The sequence below is a fragment of the Dasypus novemcinctus genome, chromosome 10, assembly GCF_030445035.2.
Source record: "Dasypus novemcinctus isolate mDasNov1 chromosome 10, mDasNov1.1.hap2, whole genome shotgun sequence".
Lineage (NCBI taxonomy): Eukaryota > Metazoa > Chordata > Mammalia > Cingulata > Dasypodidae > Dasypus > Dasypus novemcinctus.
The window spans coordinates 47,147,249-47,163,547 of record NC_080682.1 but is presented as its reverse complement, the minus strand read 5'-3'; the positions used below and the strand labels follow the sequence as shown (position 1 = coordinate 47,163,547).

The 16,299-nt window shown below is 44.6% G+C and overlaps 1 protein-coding gene and 1 pseudogene across 1 annotated transcript; one reads left to right on the top strand and one right to left on the bottom strand.

Annotated features, from left to right (window-relative positions):
• Positions 1-1,486: 1,486 nt before the first annotated feature.
• On the bottom strand, positions 1,487-2,419 carry LOC131280207 (mitochondrial fission regulator 1 pseudogene; annotated as a pseudogene).
• Positions 2,420-6,869: 4,450 nt separating this feature from the next.
• Positions 6,870-15,811, top strand: LOC101438769 (probable inactive 1-aminocyclopropane-1-carboxylate synthase-like protein 2). Its single transcript, XM_004467283.1, is given in 15 exon segments — positions 6,870-7,070; positions 7,073-7,393; positions 8,610-8,669; positions 9,086-9,156; positions 9,561-9,630; positions 9,750-9,816; positions 10,697-10,794; positions 11,480-11,582; positions 11,894-11,993; positions 12,582-12,671; positions 13,199-13,244; positions 13,343-13,481; positions 14,747-14,892; positions 14,970-15,123; positions 15,729-15,811. Coding segments are annotated over 15 exon segments (1,749 nt in total).
• Positions 15,812-16,299: the final 488 nt, after the last annotated feature.

Genomic DNA, 16,299 nt, shown 5'->3' with positions numbered 1-16,299 from the left:
TTAATTGAGCCTCGAGTTTCAACATCTCTAACTGAAGTATCTTCTCATCTTACATAGGGGGAAACTGATCCCTAGAGAGAAGTAATTCTTCTAACATTCTGTAGTTGATAAGTAGCAACTATGGAATAGAACTTGGGCTTATCAAGGCTACTTCTACCTGAGCTTTCACTTTTTATGTTGTATTTAGTGATCTATATTCCCAAACATGTCACTCTCCTCTGCCATACACATAAAGAAGACTCTATAATCCCTATAAATATATTTTTTTTCCAGGAAAATAAGACAATTTGCTTTATTTCAAAACAGTAACTTCCTTATGCTGGAATATTGGCCATAATTCAATACAAATATAAATTTCTTAAGAGGCCAAAATATGTATGACAGGTAAACTTTCTGAGTTTCTATTTAAAGGCAGAATCTTAAAACTATGTAAAACAATTACAATTATCAATAATGTGTAAAATAAACCACAGTTCATATTTAAGCTGAATAAACAATCCATGTAATTACTTGAACTAATTTTAATATTTAGAACACTATACATATTTTCAATAAAATGTAAGAAAGGCAGCTTTCCACTTTCCAAGAGTACCTAAGTTTATGTTGTACAACATAATTCAACCCAATAGGATTTTGACCAATGATAAATAATTTATAGGGAACTTTCATCTATTCAAAAAGTTTCATTATAAAGCTAATATTTTAACCAATATTAAAGTTTAAACCTCCATTATGCTGACATTTCCAGAAGTTTTGCTAACTTAGCAACAATTTTACCATGCCATTTATTAAACAGAAAAAAAGATGGTACATTTTGATTTTTATTTTGAAAGGAATTGAATAATTTGATTCCTCACTACTTGACAACTACATCTTCCTCAGCACTGTGTGGCACTGAGGGGGAAATAGCCCTCATGGTCCTCTACTTCCCTTTAAGAGCTTTCTGAAATTTCAGCTGTGAGCATCCTGTTCCTGCTCAAACCCCACCTCCCCCAAAATGTGAGAGAAATGTAAGATGGAAACTGTTCACTGCATCAACTTATGTCATACGAGCTGTTCCGTCTTTTTGTAGTAAATTATCATTGAAAACAAATGAGGACAACAGTACCCTCACTGCCATCATTACTAATTTTTATATAAACTCTTTTATATCTCAGTATATGCATATAAAATATTTGTGCAGGTAAATTAGCATTCAGGAATTAAAAAACCCACAGTAACATTCACAAATATCCTTTCTAAGTTCTCAAATCCATGCAATTGTTTTCCTGATTGAAAACTCGAACATCCTCACTATTCATCAAAAATATCAGAATACTGCATAGCTCATTAACTTCATGCTTTTGTTATGCTTAAACCTCTAAGTAGTTTTAAAAGAAGGCCACTGAATAGTCAGATATTTACTCAGGGGAGTTGATTTCTGCTGGCTAAACTTAACTCTAACAAACCAACAGTGGAACCAAGATCATCTTTCTCAACTCGTTGTCTATTTAGAAATTTGAAACACTGTCATTAAAGACTTCCTTTTTCCTGTAGATCTCAACATGTGTGGCCCAAGCAACACTGTTTCTGAGGTAGTCTCTGAGGCTGACTTTGGAATTACTTTCTCAACTTCACTTTGGCTATCGCTTCGATACCGATGAGCAAATTTCTTTTTCAGAGCCTCTGTAATGAGGGCAGCAGGGTCAAGAGGGTCCACTGGCAGAACGAAGTTTTACACTAGTCATATCTTTAAGGATTCTAGCATATTTGGCATGTCAATTTCTTTGGACTCTTCTTGACTAAAGTCTTTCCAGCATTGGCTTTTTCTCTCTCTACTCTCTAATCGGGTCCATAGCAGATGTACTTTCAGGGAACCCTGCTAGACGGAAAGGAGGTGGTGGTGGCAGAGGTGGGACAGAGGGTGGTGCAGTTTTGGTCGAATCTGAGTTACTTGCAAGGAGATTCTGCCTCTTACAGTCATGCTTTTGGCAATTTGAGCTCTGAAAGTGGCAAGTACATTTTCAAGAACACCGATCTTCTGCAGTGCTTCCTCATTCGCCACTGTTGTAGTCCTCAGTCTCTTCTTGAGTCAGGTTTGGTGAGGAAATATGCCTGCTCAGGAGCTTCTCAAAGAAAGGAAAATCCTCCTGAAGCTGTTGCTTTGACCTGACCTCTGACCTTAATCTTGAGGAACACTCTGCATCTTCTTTGGTTCCCATCCAACATCAGCACAAGATGCCACTGTGTCCTCGCCTCGGTGGTTGGGACTCCATTCTGTTGCATGGCCGGTAAGCTGAAATTGAACTCTTGGACACTGAATCAGAGATAAATTAGTGCCAATTTTCCTTACAATACTTCGAGAAGAACCATATGGCTTTCCAGACCAAAGTACAGTTTTAAGGTAGTAAAATGTCCAAATGAAAGCACCATCAGACATGCTTTCTCACCAAAGTCAGTTACTGGTGATCCTGGTGTCCTTCCACATGGTGAAGCAAGATAGCGGTTGATCTCTGCAAAGTCCCTGCCTTCCCCTTCAGAATCTGCCATCTCCCAGGGATTAGCATAGAGCTTGTCTCTTGGGCCTCCTCTCTGTCTCAGCTGCTCTGCTTTCTTCCCAAGGTCAGCTGTGGGCTACTGGGCATATATGGCTAGTCCCTCCAGCCTTGAGCTGCTCCGTGAGGCCAGCCTCTTGGGATTTTGTGCTTAACCTTTGCCTGCTAGAGATCCTCTCTCTCATGGCAGGATCAAAATGGCAACTTTCTTTCTTTTTTATGTCCCCTACATATATTTGAATTTAATTAGAATACTGAGATACCAGAGGAGACAGGGATATGACAAGGGAAGGGAAAGCTAGAGGGGCAAGACAGAGCTAGAAGGACTTATAGGGTGCACTTAAAACTAAAAACGGTAGTGTTAAAAGTATTACATGGTATAAATGATATGCCATGTGCTAGCATCCCAGATGTGAACAGGAGACCAGCCTATTTCTGGTTCACTTCCAATGTCCATTCTTCCTTCCCAGTTTCTACTATTCAAATCTGTCCTTCAGCTCTGGGCAGGGGAATGTCAGCACATGCTAGACTGGCCCTGCAGCACTGCTCCTAGCTGCTGCAGAAGGCCTCTGAGTGTGACTGGGGAGATCAGGTTGTTGCAGGCTGAGGAGTATTGAAACCAAGAATATAGATAGCCGAAAAGACTCAAGGAGAGGGCTGGGATAGTCCAATATCAGCCAATTTAGGTTTGAGGTTTGGGCATCATTGCCTTTGTGGTACAGCATTGTTGACAATGAACTTTTCCTATAGAAAAGACAAGTAGCAGTGGAGGTCCAACTTCCAGATTTCCTCCTTGCCTTGCCTCATATAACATTGTCAGAAAACACATTTTTACCATGAAAGCATTTTTTTCTCAGTTACTTACCTTGGTTCCTATTTTCTATAACATGAACCTTCCTGAAGAGGTTCTCCTCTGTTTTAAACAGCCTCCTTCCTCCAGCGGCCTACTGGGCCTCAGTGTCCTTCCAGCTTCCCTATCCCTTCCTGAGCCCCATTTCCTGTGTACCTGGAGTCCTTGGCTAAGGACTGCATGGATGGGACAGACTAGTGTGGGCTCCAGGGCAAGAAATCCAAGCAGACAGCCCTTAATTCAGCCTACCCTGGATTGATGGCTTAATTTCTAGGCCCGTAGATTTGTCTGGCTGACACCACAGAGCTGCCCAAGGAGCAGGCATGCTTTTGATTCTGCTATTAAGGTGACACAGCAAAAGTGAGAGTCCCGTCCTGGGAGAAGGTGGAAGACCCCTGGTGATGAAAGCTGCTTGACCAGTGGAGGGAGGTGACCACCACTATCTTGGCCCTTTACCAGCACTCCTCAGGACCAACAGGGGTGATCTGGGGAAAGCAAAACAAAGGAACCCAAGTGCCTTCCTAATTTATCCAGTACCTGGACGGAAAGTGTGACCCGCCTGTCTTTAGGGTGAGAATCCTGCTGAAATGAAGGCTTTAATTCTAGGGGAGGGATTTGGAGCCAGAGAAAGGCTTTTGCTCTTGGAACAAAGGGTTATTAGGCCAGGTATAAGGGCCTATAACTGTTCAGTTTCTTTCTAAACAATATGCTCTTAACTCTGGTGACTGAAGTTCTTTGTATCACAGTTGACAAAAGCAAGTTGGCATCTGTGATGGTTAGGCTAATGTGTCAACTTGACCAAGTAATTGTGCCCACTTGTTTGGCCAAGCAAGCACTGGGCTAACTGTAATACAAGGACATTTATGGACTTTAGTCACCATTGACTTTACTACAGTGGTAAATCATAAATAGCTGGTTACAATTACATCCATCAGGGAGAGTGCCATCAGCAATGAGTGATGTTTTATCCAATCAGTTGAATGCCTTAAAAGGGGAAGTGATTCCAGCATTGAGTGAGAATTTTGCAGCTCATCTTTGGACAGCCAAAGTCTCCCAGAACTCATCAAGACTCTTCATTGGACTTTCATTGGAGCCCCTGGTTGCAACCTGCCTGAGGACCTGGACTTGTGCATCCCATGGTTGCATGAGACACTGATAAAAATGTCTTACCATTGACAGATATCTCTTGTTGATTCTGTTTCCCTAGAGAACCCTGACTAATACAGCATCCTAATTCAAGACTTGGTACAGATTTGTCCCATGGCTACACATCTGGCCATCACTCCATCTTCATGGCCAATGTCCTTCATCCCTTCAGACTCTGCAATACCCTCATGATTGTGCCTCTTCCACTCAATCATTAACTATGGGAGTTACCTTTAAAGAAACTTCCCCGTGTTGCTTTAAATTTTATTTATTTTTTGTAGCTTCACCGTGGTGTATGTGTGTGTGTGTGTGTGTGTGTGTGTGTGTGTGTGTGTGTGTGTATCTGGAGCAGAGGGGCGATCTGCCAGTCCATGAGCAGAAGCCCTCCTGGGCCTCTGAATGAGCCAGATGGTCAGCCTCCTACAGGCATTGTGCTAAGGATATAATGCTGAAGGCTGGCCTGAGAAGATACTAAACAAGTAAAAATATTAAGTATCATGAAGAAGTATAGGTTGCAGTGGGCACCATCACAAATAGAATGAATGTGATTTTTGAAAGGTTGGATAGAGTATTTGGTGTCAAAATGTATTTTAAAAAAGCAATAAGGTTTTACACGTGTGTAGACTGTTTCTTAAAGAAGAGTTTTCTAGAATTATGGCATCTGATAGAAGGGATATAAATCTAGATTTTTTTTTTTTTTTTAGCAAAAAGGGTCTTGGTATCTGGGGATATGAGGATTGTCCTATAAAGAATTAGAGGCCCCTGTTGGCTTCGTGTTTTCTTCCTCATGCGTATGCGATTTCTGATCTTCTTAAAATTATTATCAAGGCTTTTAAGAAATTTTTTAGGACTTATCTAGCACTTGAACTTGTTTTCAGAAGGAAGGTCAATCTGAATAGACAGAGGTTCTCAAATGATAGTTTCTGAACCAGCAACATTTTCACTGGGGAGCTGGTTAGGAAGGCAAATTCTCAGGCACCAGTTAAAATCTACTGAATCTAACTCTGGATGGGGCCCAGCCATCTGTGTTCTAACAAGCCCTCCAAGTGAGTCTGATGTACACTGAAGTCTGAGAACCATTTATCTAGCCCACAGTTACTGGTGATAAGAGTCTAAGGCAGCTGTCATAGTGAATAGGTTGAAGGTATTTACAAGAAGCTATGTGAGATGGGAGAATGGAAAGATTGAGGTATCTGAGCATTAGGCTTTGACTATCTGCTATGGCCAACTTCGGGAAAATAAGAAGAAAGACAGATGTTCTAGAATAGGGGTTGACAAACTTTTTTTGCAAAGGGTCAGAAAGTAAATATTTTAGGCTTTGTGGATCATATGGTCTGTCTCAACTATTCAACTCTGCCCCTGTGGTGTGAAAGTAGCTACAGGTGATACGTAAATAAATGAACATGGCTGTATTCAAATAAAACTTCATTTACAAAAACAGGTACCAGGCTAGATTTGATCCTCAGGCAGTAGGGTATTGACCTTTATTTTAGCAGAATGACTTACTCAATTTTTTTCTTGCTAAGGCAGGAGATACTCCATGTAGCAGGAACTGCCCTGATTGAAGCACAGGGTGGGAAACCCAGAGTTACTTGTTCAGTTTCCCACTTACTCCGTAAAACAGGTTCTAAGGCTATTCCCCAGAAAATATTTTATTTTATTTTATTTTTAAACACTTTTTTAAAGATTTATTTATTTAATTTATTTCTCTCCCCTTCCCCCCCCCCATCGTCTGTTCTCTGTGTCTATTTGCTGCATGTTTTCTTCTTTGTCTGCTTCTACTGTTATCAGCGGCACGGGAATCTGTTTCTTTTTGTTGCATCATCTTGCTGTGTCAGCTCTCCGTGTGTGCAGCACCATTCTTGGGCAGGCTGCACTTTCTTTCATGCTGGGCAGCTCTCCTTACGGGGTGTACTCCTTGTGCATGGGGCTCCCCTACGCAGGGACACCCCCACGTGGCAGGGCACTCCTTGCGTGCATCAGCACTGCATGTGGGCCAGCTCTACACGAGTCAAGGAGGCCCGGGGTTTGAACCGCGGACCTCCCATGTGGTAGACAGATGCCTTAACCACTGGGCCAAGTCTGCTTCCCAGGCCAGAAAATATTTTAATGCCATTTAAGTACAGTGCTCCAGTGTCTGGGCTTGGGGCCTCTTTCGCCATTGTTCTTGAATGAATTCCTGAACCAAATGTAGACATGGAGGTTGAAGGAGCCAGTGACTGATTAGGACTGTCCCCAACCATACCTGGACTATCAGAACTTGACGGTTAGGGTAATTGTCTGTTTGTTTCTATGCAGGTTCCAGCCCACCTGCCAAGGCCAATACAAGTAACCAGAATATGAGTTTCCAGTCGGACTCCCCACCTGTGCCCCATGGCCAAATGAGGGGCTAGGGCCTCAGAGTCAAGAGCATCCACCCCCAGCTATTGGAGGCAATACTATACTTGCAGCAGACCTTAGAAGAGCTATTCCTGAAGCTGATAGCCAGGCACTTGAAGCAGGACCTGGAATTACAAGAGCAGAGGCTGAGCCTGGAGCAGGGGACAATCAGGAGACCAATGAATGGGAAACCCTCCTGGGCCTCTTAATGAACCAGATGGCCAACTTCCTACTGTCTGGGGCCAGTGGTAGCTTGGGGCTCTAATTGCCTAGCCCCTCCCTGGACTCTAGGGTTGAAGTCAGAGGTGGACAGAGGGCCCAAATGCCCAAGCAGCCCCTTCCCCAAATGAATGATTCTGAAACTGCCTATTTCAGCCATGACCTCTCCAGTCATGGGGTTGACTTCTCTGCCTTATTCTGCTCCAGCTTTCAGGACCACCAGGCCTACCAAGGGGACAAATTCCATGAGGACAAGAACACCTTGGTGAGAAAGGGGCACAAGTACCAAGGGCTCAGATCACTAGGATTGGTCTTCTCATAGAGAAAGGAATGGGCACAGAAATAAGGGAACATGCCCAAGAAAGTCGTAGAGCAAATGTCTGAACCCCAGGCATGCATTCCCTAAATCCCAAGTCTTAACTACTAGAAGTGAGGCTGTGGTCATAGTGCTGAGTGAACCTACCCTCATGGAACTTAGTCCAGTGATGGATGCATCAGCTTTTGGGGAAAAAAACATCAGTAATATCTCCAAGAGCATTAGGGGATGCCCACTTTGGGTGGTCTGGGAAAGTCTGAAAAGCTGTCTTTAAGGCTGAATCAACCAGTCATATTGGGGGGAAGGACTTCCAGGAAGAAAGAACAGCATGTGTGAAAACTTAGAAGGAAGGGCCTGGAGTGATTGAGAAAGGAGACCTGTGTGGCTAGAGAAGGGACAATAAGCATTATGGTAAGAAGTGTGGGTAGGGTAGGCCGTGGTCAAATGTTAGGATGCTATCCTAACGGTGACAGGATGCTGATGAAAGGCTTCCAGTAAAGGGGTTCATAGCAGCTCTCCAGTCAAAGGGAAGGGAGCGGGTCTTGGTGGAAAGCACCCAGCCATACTTTCCCTTTGTGTCCTGATATCTGAATGACAAGTGGTCGATAATCATCTGCTTTTCTGGAGACCAGGTTAGGTGTCCCCACTGGGCTCCATGGGACTACATCTCCAATAATCTGAAGGGCCCTTACATGGAAGGAGGAATATCAGATGTATATGAGCTGGGTAAGGATCAGGCAGGTAGAGCTCTGCCAATCACCAAATGTCACAAAGCTAATAGGTTCCTCAGCCTTCCTGAGCTTCACTTTCTTTAAAGCTGCGGTCATAAGAGAACCTTTTTCCTAAGAGCTGTGAGAATTAGGTCAAATCACATGAAGCACTTGGTCTAGTGTCTGGTTCATAATAGGACTCACTGACTGGTAGCTGGTAAATAATACAACTATTACTATTTAGCTATATGGTGCTAAAAGGGGAAATTTGTAAGCCAAAAGACTTTGAGTTAGTGGAAAATCTTCTAACAGTAAGTTATCAAACAGATTGAACTACCTTGTGGGGCAGTGAGAGCTCTTTCTAGACTAATCTGAGATAAGTAGCTTATTGGCATGCTTCAAGAAGTCCATATAGGGCAGAACAAGAAGACATTTCAGATTCCTCCCCTCTCGAGGGCTTCCTTAACCTTGGTATCAGTGAGAACAAGCTCTGTACTGACCTGATGACTACAAGGGTAAGCCATGTTCACAACTGTGCTGGGATCCACCCCCTCAGGTCTAGACCCTCTTGAATGTTCCTGAGAATGAGGCAGATACAGGAGTAGGGCTTAGGAGTTTGGGGACTGGAGTGACCTGGCCTCGTTGGCTCTGTCCACAGGTATTCTCTGGTGGGTAGACTGCCATGGGAGCCTCTGTCCCAAGTATAGGGTTTGGGAGACTGAAAGAAGCACTGCCTGGTGAGTTATCTGTTTGTGTCATATAAGACAAGAAGAAGGTGGTTCCATTTGTTAAGAACATGCAACTTGTATACCTATTCCCCTTCTGGGAAGCCATGATGGTGCAGAGTAAACATCCATTTGCAAATTAGGGGTAGGATGAGCCCTCTTGTGCTTCTCTGCTCTAGCTGCCCTCACCTTCTTTTTGCCAACAGTTGAGTCAGAGTGACATGAACTACATTGAGGATTCCCTACTGTAATACCCCAATATTAAAGGGCATCCATTGTAAGTAACTTCCAGATTCATGACCCTGTTCCAGAGGGGAAGATTCAAGTCACCAGATTCTTAGTTGGTAGCCTCCCTAGTTCTTCAGGTAACAACTTCTAGAAAATGCCTAAAGCAAAAGATCAGTCAAGAAGCAGCCAGATATAGTAGAAACAGCACCATCCTATAATTCAAAAGTCCTGAGTTCTTGTCCCAGCTCTTAAACTTAGTGTCTACATGACCCGAGGAATTGATGGCCTCAGTTGGTAGCCCTGTAAAATGAGGTTGGACTGGGTAGCAAAGATCCCTTCCATTTTGGACACTCTACCCGTTATAAAGGATTGAAGTCTACACCATGATTGGGGTCTGAATGAAGAGGGGCTCCTGGCCCGGGAACTACAGTGTCTCTCTGGGTATGTCTACAGCCTATGAGAAGGAATGGCCCGATTCCTGACCTACTACTGCAAGGCACCTATCCACCTTAATCCAGAAAATATGAGTCAGTTTCCTGGCCTTGCTGCCATCCCTCACCAGGGTAGGAAGACAGGGCGGCTGAACCTCCTTACATAGGTCTTGCATTTTGACTTAATTTCTGCCCTCTGTGCATCTTTCAGGTGGTTATTCTAAATGGCTGCTTCTCTGTCTTCTCTGCACTGGCCATGGTTCTGTGTGATCCAGGTGGTAAGTCAGGAAGTTTTGCTTTCACTCAGTGACACAGGCCTTTTCCCCAAAGTGCTGAAACATCTTCTACACTGACCAAGACATCTTCCTATTATCTTCATTGGAAGAATGGGTCTAACATGGAAGGGGAACACATGACAGTCCTTAGGGAGGTATGCCCCAGGAATGATGGCAATCGTGCCAACCCATTCTACTAGTTGGGCTTTTAAGTTCAACTCCAATACAGAGAACGCTGGTAAACTGGCTTAGACTACATAGATTTCCTACATCTAAAAAAAAAAAAAGGGGGGGGAATTAATTAGTCCTCATCCAAATAAAAGCAAGAGGTCTGTTCTCACTTACTCTTAACCAATACCCAGAGGTTTCAGATCCTTGTGGGCTCTTGCTGCATTGAGAGAAGTGTTCAGGATGGCTAGTTTTGCTAAAAGTAGTGGGTCCTTTGTTAGCTCAGAGGCCAAATGGATGGGAAGAAAAGGACATGAGTGATCACCAAGCCCAAAAAACCTGAGCCATACAGAAAGACAAGAGATGGGAGCCCTCCCTGTGCATGGATCTGGGTCTCTAGTACTTGGCCCAGAGCGGGCAACACGTGCACAATGACCAGTACTCTACCTACTCGGAAGCCTGGCTCCATTTATGCCCTGGATTCTGAGCCATTCACAATGATGCTCCTCACTTTGATCCTTCTCTAGTCTACCCGCAAAGAGGAAACTTGATTTTTTCCCCTCCCAAATAATATCTATAAAATGGGTAAGTCTTATAGGACCTGAGCCCAAAAGCCCTAATCTCCAGGTAGGTAACAGGGATTGCCCAACTTCTGTTGGCAATTTTGTTGCTCTAGAGATCCTGGACTGATATCTTTGTCTTCCTGTGTTTCTAGAAGCCCTCCTGATCCCTACCCCCTTCTACAGTGGCTTTGCCTTTACCTCCCGCCTGTATACGAAAGTTGAGCTGGTCTTTGTCCACCTGGACAGTGAGGTCAGAATGGGGCCCCTTTTGCTTCTCAGTGCACCTAGGCAACAGACTGTCTGTCCTAAGGGCAGATGGAAGTTGTAATGGACTTTGTTCTCTTTCCATATGAGGGATGGTCGGGAGGGGTGAAGAAATTAGGGCAAAGGTGGCATGTGGGACTAGTGTCCTTGGTATGTTCAGGGTTTATGGGAATGAGGAATAAAGGACTAGAAGCTTTTTAGGGAAAGCGGACTTGGCCCAGTGGTTAGGGCGTCCGTCTACCACATAGGAAGTCCGCGGTTCAAACCCTGGGCCTCCTCGACCCGTGTAGAGCTGGCCCATGCGCAGTGCTGATGCACGCAAGGAGTGCTGTGCCATGCAGGGGTGACCCCCGCATAGGGGAGCCCCACATGCAAGGAGTGCACCCCATAAGGAGAGCCGCCCAGGGCGAAAGAAAGTGCAGCCTGCCTAAGAATGGCACCACCCACACAGAGAGCTGACACAACAAGATGATGCAACAAAAAGAAACACAGATTTCCATGCCATTGACAACAACAGAAGTGGACAAAAGAAGAAGATGCAGTAAATAGACACACAGAACAGACAACCGGGGCAGAGGGGTGTGGGGAAAGGGGAGAGAAATAAATAAACAAATCTTAAAAAAAAAGATGCTTTTTAGATGGGCAGTTCTCAGGTAGTATTTGTCTTTCAGGTCACTGATGTGAACACCCATGCTTTCCAGCTCACTGTGGACAAGCTGGAGCAAGGCCTGCATGAAGCTAGGCTCAAGGCAAGAAGGGACCCATGCGCTGAGGGTGGCTATGGCAGGCCCTAAAATTGTTGCAGTACTGAGGCTCTGATACAACTTGCTCTCCAAAACCATGTGGGCTCTTTAAGAGACAGGGAATGAGCCCAGGGGCATCTTGCCATAGGAGCCCCAAGTCCTTTTTATGGCAGCCCCCAGAGATGCTTCCTGTTCCCCTTCATAGAACAGGATGAGAGCTGCTGCTTCAAGATCCCACTTAGGCTTTAACTGGGTGTCCTGACGTCAAAAGGATCCTTGGCTGAACTGGGGATAGATATGAAGGATCTGTGCTCACTCAGTTCTTCTTGGGTTCTTTTTAAGGGAAAAAGGTCAAAGGCCTTGTGCTAACCAACCCCCAGAATCCTCTGGGTGACATCTACTCCCAAGACTCACTGAAGGAATACCTGGAATTTGCCAAGAGGTATATGGGTTCCACCACTTGAGACTAGATGATGAGAACACTTTATAGGCACTCAATCATAGTCAAGATGTCAGACCCAGGCATAATTTATCCTAATTATGGATAATTTATTATACCAGACATAATTTATTAACTCTATACCTCAGAACATTAGTTTCTTCATCTATAAAAAGATGATAGAACTGCTTCAGAGAGTTGTTGGAGAATGAGATGATGCCCAAAGCACTTGGCCCAGTGCCATGGCTTGATACCCTGTGGGAGTTCCTGCCTGTACCAAATGAAAATTTTGAGACCCACACTTCCTTCTCATTGGTCTCTTCTTGATGGTTAAAGGGTTAGATAAGATGTTCTCAGGCATCTCCTTTTTGGGTCCTATTTCTTCCGAACACCCCTAAGACAGATGTAATAGTCCATTCTGTGTACTAACCCCTTCAACCTTACCACATCCCTTGGAAGGATTGGAGGATTGGAGGGGCTGCTGGGGCATCTTAGGAGTATATAAATCTGTACCCAGAGAAAATCCTAAAAGAAAATAAGTTAAGATTAGACAACCTAAATATTGTACTCCCACTTTCACCCTATCTACAGGTATAAACTACATGTGACTATAGATGAGATTTACATGCTGTCTATATTTGATAAATCCACCAAATTCCACAGTGTCCTCAGCTTGGAAAGGTGAGTTAGTCTCAGCTGGAGTTGGGAATGAGAACGATAAGGTTCTTGCTGCAAGACAACTTCATGTGCCAAAAAATTGGGGAAATAATAGAAATAAGACAGGGCTTTCTTTGGAGTACTAATTGGTCCCTGGGTAGGATTCCAGCAAGCAAATCAAGGGAAGGGCATGCCTGACAAAAGGGACAGCTTCATCAAAGCTGGGGTAGCATTCTAGGAATGGTGAGTGGTCCACATGTATGAAGAGCAAACTGCCACAAGTGGCTTGGGACAAGCTGTGGGAGGGCCACGAGCCAGGCTGAGGGTCCTGGACTTCATTCAGTAGTCATTGGGAAGCTGTTCAGTCTAGTTCTCCAAGGGTACCTTGTATTGACTTCCTGGCTTAACTGGGCAACTGTTTCTTGAACGTAACTAAGTCCCTGTGGGACTGCTCTCTGGGAGTGATCTCAAATCACTTTCTCCTCATATACTCGAAGTCTTCAATCTTCAACTAGTCCTCCATAACCTTGATGGTAATGTCTCTTCTCCAGTTTGCCTGACCCCAACAGGACCCATGTGATCTGGGACACCAGTAAGGTGAGCCCCACTACCTCTTCCTGGGTGGGAAAGGAAGGGGAGCCAGGAGGCAGAAGCAGACAAGCCAGATCATCCCTTCCCTGCTTCTTTCCCTCTAGGATTTTGGCACGTCTGGCTTCCACTTTGGGACTCTGTACACCCCTAGCAAGGAGGTTGTCTTTGCTGTGAGCTCTTTTGTCTATCTTCACAGCATCTCTGACATCACCCAGTACAAGCTGTGTCAGTTGCTCCAGGATAGAGGTACCGAGCTCTATTCCAGGCCAGCATTTTGGCTGGACCACTTGGCCATGGGAAATTCCTGGGTCTACTTGGGCCACTGGCCTGCTCTCAGAACACCGAAGTCCTGTTTACTGTCTTAGGTTTAGCCCTGCAGGATATGGAGTTTGAAAGAGGGTAGGATGTAGCTCACAGCAGAGTGGGAGGACGGATGGTGCTGGTCTGAAATACAGAATGGGCTTTAGTTTCTAGGTGTCTGGTAGCTTTTGTTCTGTCTAAAAAGGAAATAGTTGTACTCCAAGACCTGAAGGTAGAAGTTTGGTAACCAGTCTTTATGTGAATGTCTATTTTCCCTCCCAAATCTTCTGCTTGCCTCAGGAAAAATTACAAAGAACCCCCCTGGCTCCTCTGATAAAACTTAACCCCATCTTCCAAGGTGACCAAAAGGAAGGCTGCCATTTGATGAATGTGGTATAGTTAGATTTACAGCACCTGGCTTGACCTTCCCCCTTGGATCTCAAGTGAATGTTGGCCTCAGAGGGAACTTACCTTTTAATGTTGTGGTCCAAACTTAGATAAGTCTGCTTTTAATTCTCTCTAGAAGAGCAAAACCCAGGCTGGAAGGTTGAAACGAAAAGCTGTGATATAATGAAACTAATGTAATTAAACAAAGTGGTTTAGAAAAGTTCATTTTCAGCTTTGGGTAGAGGAGGGGTAGATAGGAGAAATCCCACTGGAAGCTTCCCTACAAGGTACCAGGCCCTTTGAAGTTTGGTGCAAACCAGTTCTCAACCTTGACTGCAAATGGGAATTACTTGGAGCTTAATCCACTGATTTGTGGACCCCATCCACAGAGATTCTGGTATAGATGATCTGGGGTAGAGCCTTGGCACCAGCAACTTAAACTCCCCCGGGGTGGTGCTAATGTGCTGTCAATGCTCAGAATAACTGAGCTAAGAGCATCCCAAGCATATCTAGGCTCCTCAGAGTCTACTGTGTGAGGCCCAGCTATTACTGCAGTGACACCAGCAACATCAACCCCCTTCAGGGCTGCTTTGCCTCCATGCCTCAGGGATGTAAATGCAAACAGCATTCCTACTGCACTCTTAGGAAGCCCAGAGGATCTATCGAGCCATAGGTAAGAGGGGGGTGCTATCAGCTCAAATGTGACAGTCAGTCTTGGATAGAAATAGCTGGAAATAAATCCAAGTAAAGAGTACTTGCTAAGGAAGCCCCTGGAAGATCTCTGCCACAAGATCTGTAATGGCCCTCATCCCTCTCCCATCCAAAATGGACTGACAAAGTATACCTGCCCACCAACTACTCCTGACTCCAGGAAGCTCATAAGCACATCACAAATAAGCTGAAGACTCTGAAGATCCCCTTTCTCAATCGTGGTTCTGGGCTTTATGTCTGGTTCAACTTAAAAAAGGTGAGGTCTGGGAATAAAGCCTGGCATTCTGGGGCAGATGAGGCCAATAGGTCCTCAACTCTCTCTCTCTTCCCTAGTATCTATACATGTGTGCCTTTGAGGAAGAGCTGCTCCTCCATCGCCACTTCCTAGGTAACAAGTTGATAATATCCTGTGGCAAGAACTACATGTGTAAGGAGCCGGGCTGATTCCGCCTCATCTTTGCAGATAAGCCTGACTGGCTAAAACTGGGTAAGTGGTGCTGACCTTCCCATCCTGGCACCTTCAAAGGTGCCCATCGTTACACTAGAAACAAATAAGTGGAACTCTGCCCTTGTGGGCTTGCAGTCTAGTCGTGGAGATGGATAGGTAGATTACCATGGAAGTTCCTCTGTGTACTGCTGTGGAGTTTAGACTGTCCTCTGAAGCTTATGGAGAACATGGCATTCATCTTAACAACACTACTGCATTCTGTGTGTCAGGCACTATTTTACCTGCTGGAAATGCAGTAGTGAATAAGACAAGGTATACATTGTAGAGAGATCTTTTTTACTAGTGTGGAGAATAGATTGAGAGAAGGGACATGAAAGGCAGAGAGAACATCATGAAGCTGAGGTACAGGATTTTTTATGAGACATTGAGGTATCCGGCTGATGTGACACACAAGCTCAGAAAGAGCCATCAGGAATGTGGCAGGTACACTCAGACAGTCATCCCCAGGAAGGGAGGGATGATGAAGTTCAGCATAGAAGAATCACTGAATGAGAAGCTCTGCAATGGTCTAAGGCCCAGGTCTCTCTGGGGCCCAGCTGCAAACCCACTAAGTCTTTCTCTATATCCCCATTTGGACCCTCTAGCCATGCACTGGTTTCATCAGGCACTAAAGGAGCGGGAGCAGGAGTTAATAATGCAGCGACTGGCAGATGCAATGAGGGAGTAGGCTGTTAGCCTCCCAGCCAGCCTTGTGCTCAGAGAGCCCCTGATGTCAGCAGCTGGTCCAGAAGGTGGAGGTGTTGAACTGGTGCCATGTTTGACCAAACAGTGGGCTCCTCCAGGAATGGTCTCATCTGACCCAGTTATTGATTCCCTTGAGCTGAACATCTGTCATTTTTGAAAGTTTTGCATTTTTGTTGGCCAATGTATATGAGTAGAATGGGTGTTTTTTCTAGGGTGGGAGGGCATAGAAGTCTCTTGGAGTAGGATAAAGGGACTCCCTGGGTTCCTATTTCGATGTGCTTATTTTTAAAATCCAATTCTTAATAAATTCCATATTCTTTTAAATTCCAGATCTGTTTTATTTCTTGATGTTCTTTGTAATCTTTGGAAGCTAGAGGACTTTCCATCCTTTTTATATTTAAATTCTAAGAGAGGTTATACATGAAATGTGAAGAACACCATCTGGATCAGGCCAGAGAGGAAGGAAAGAAG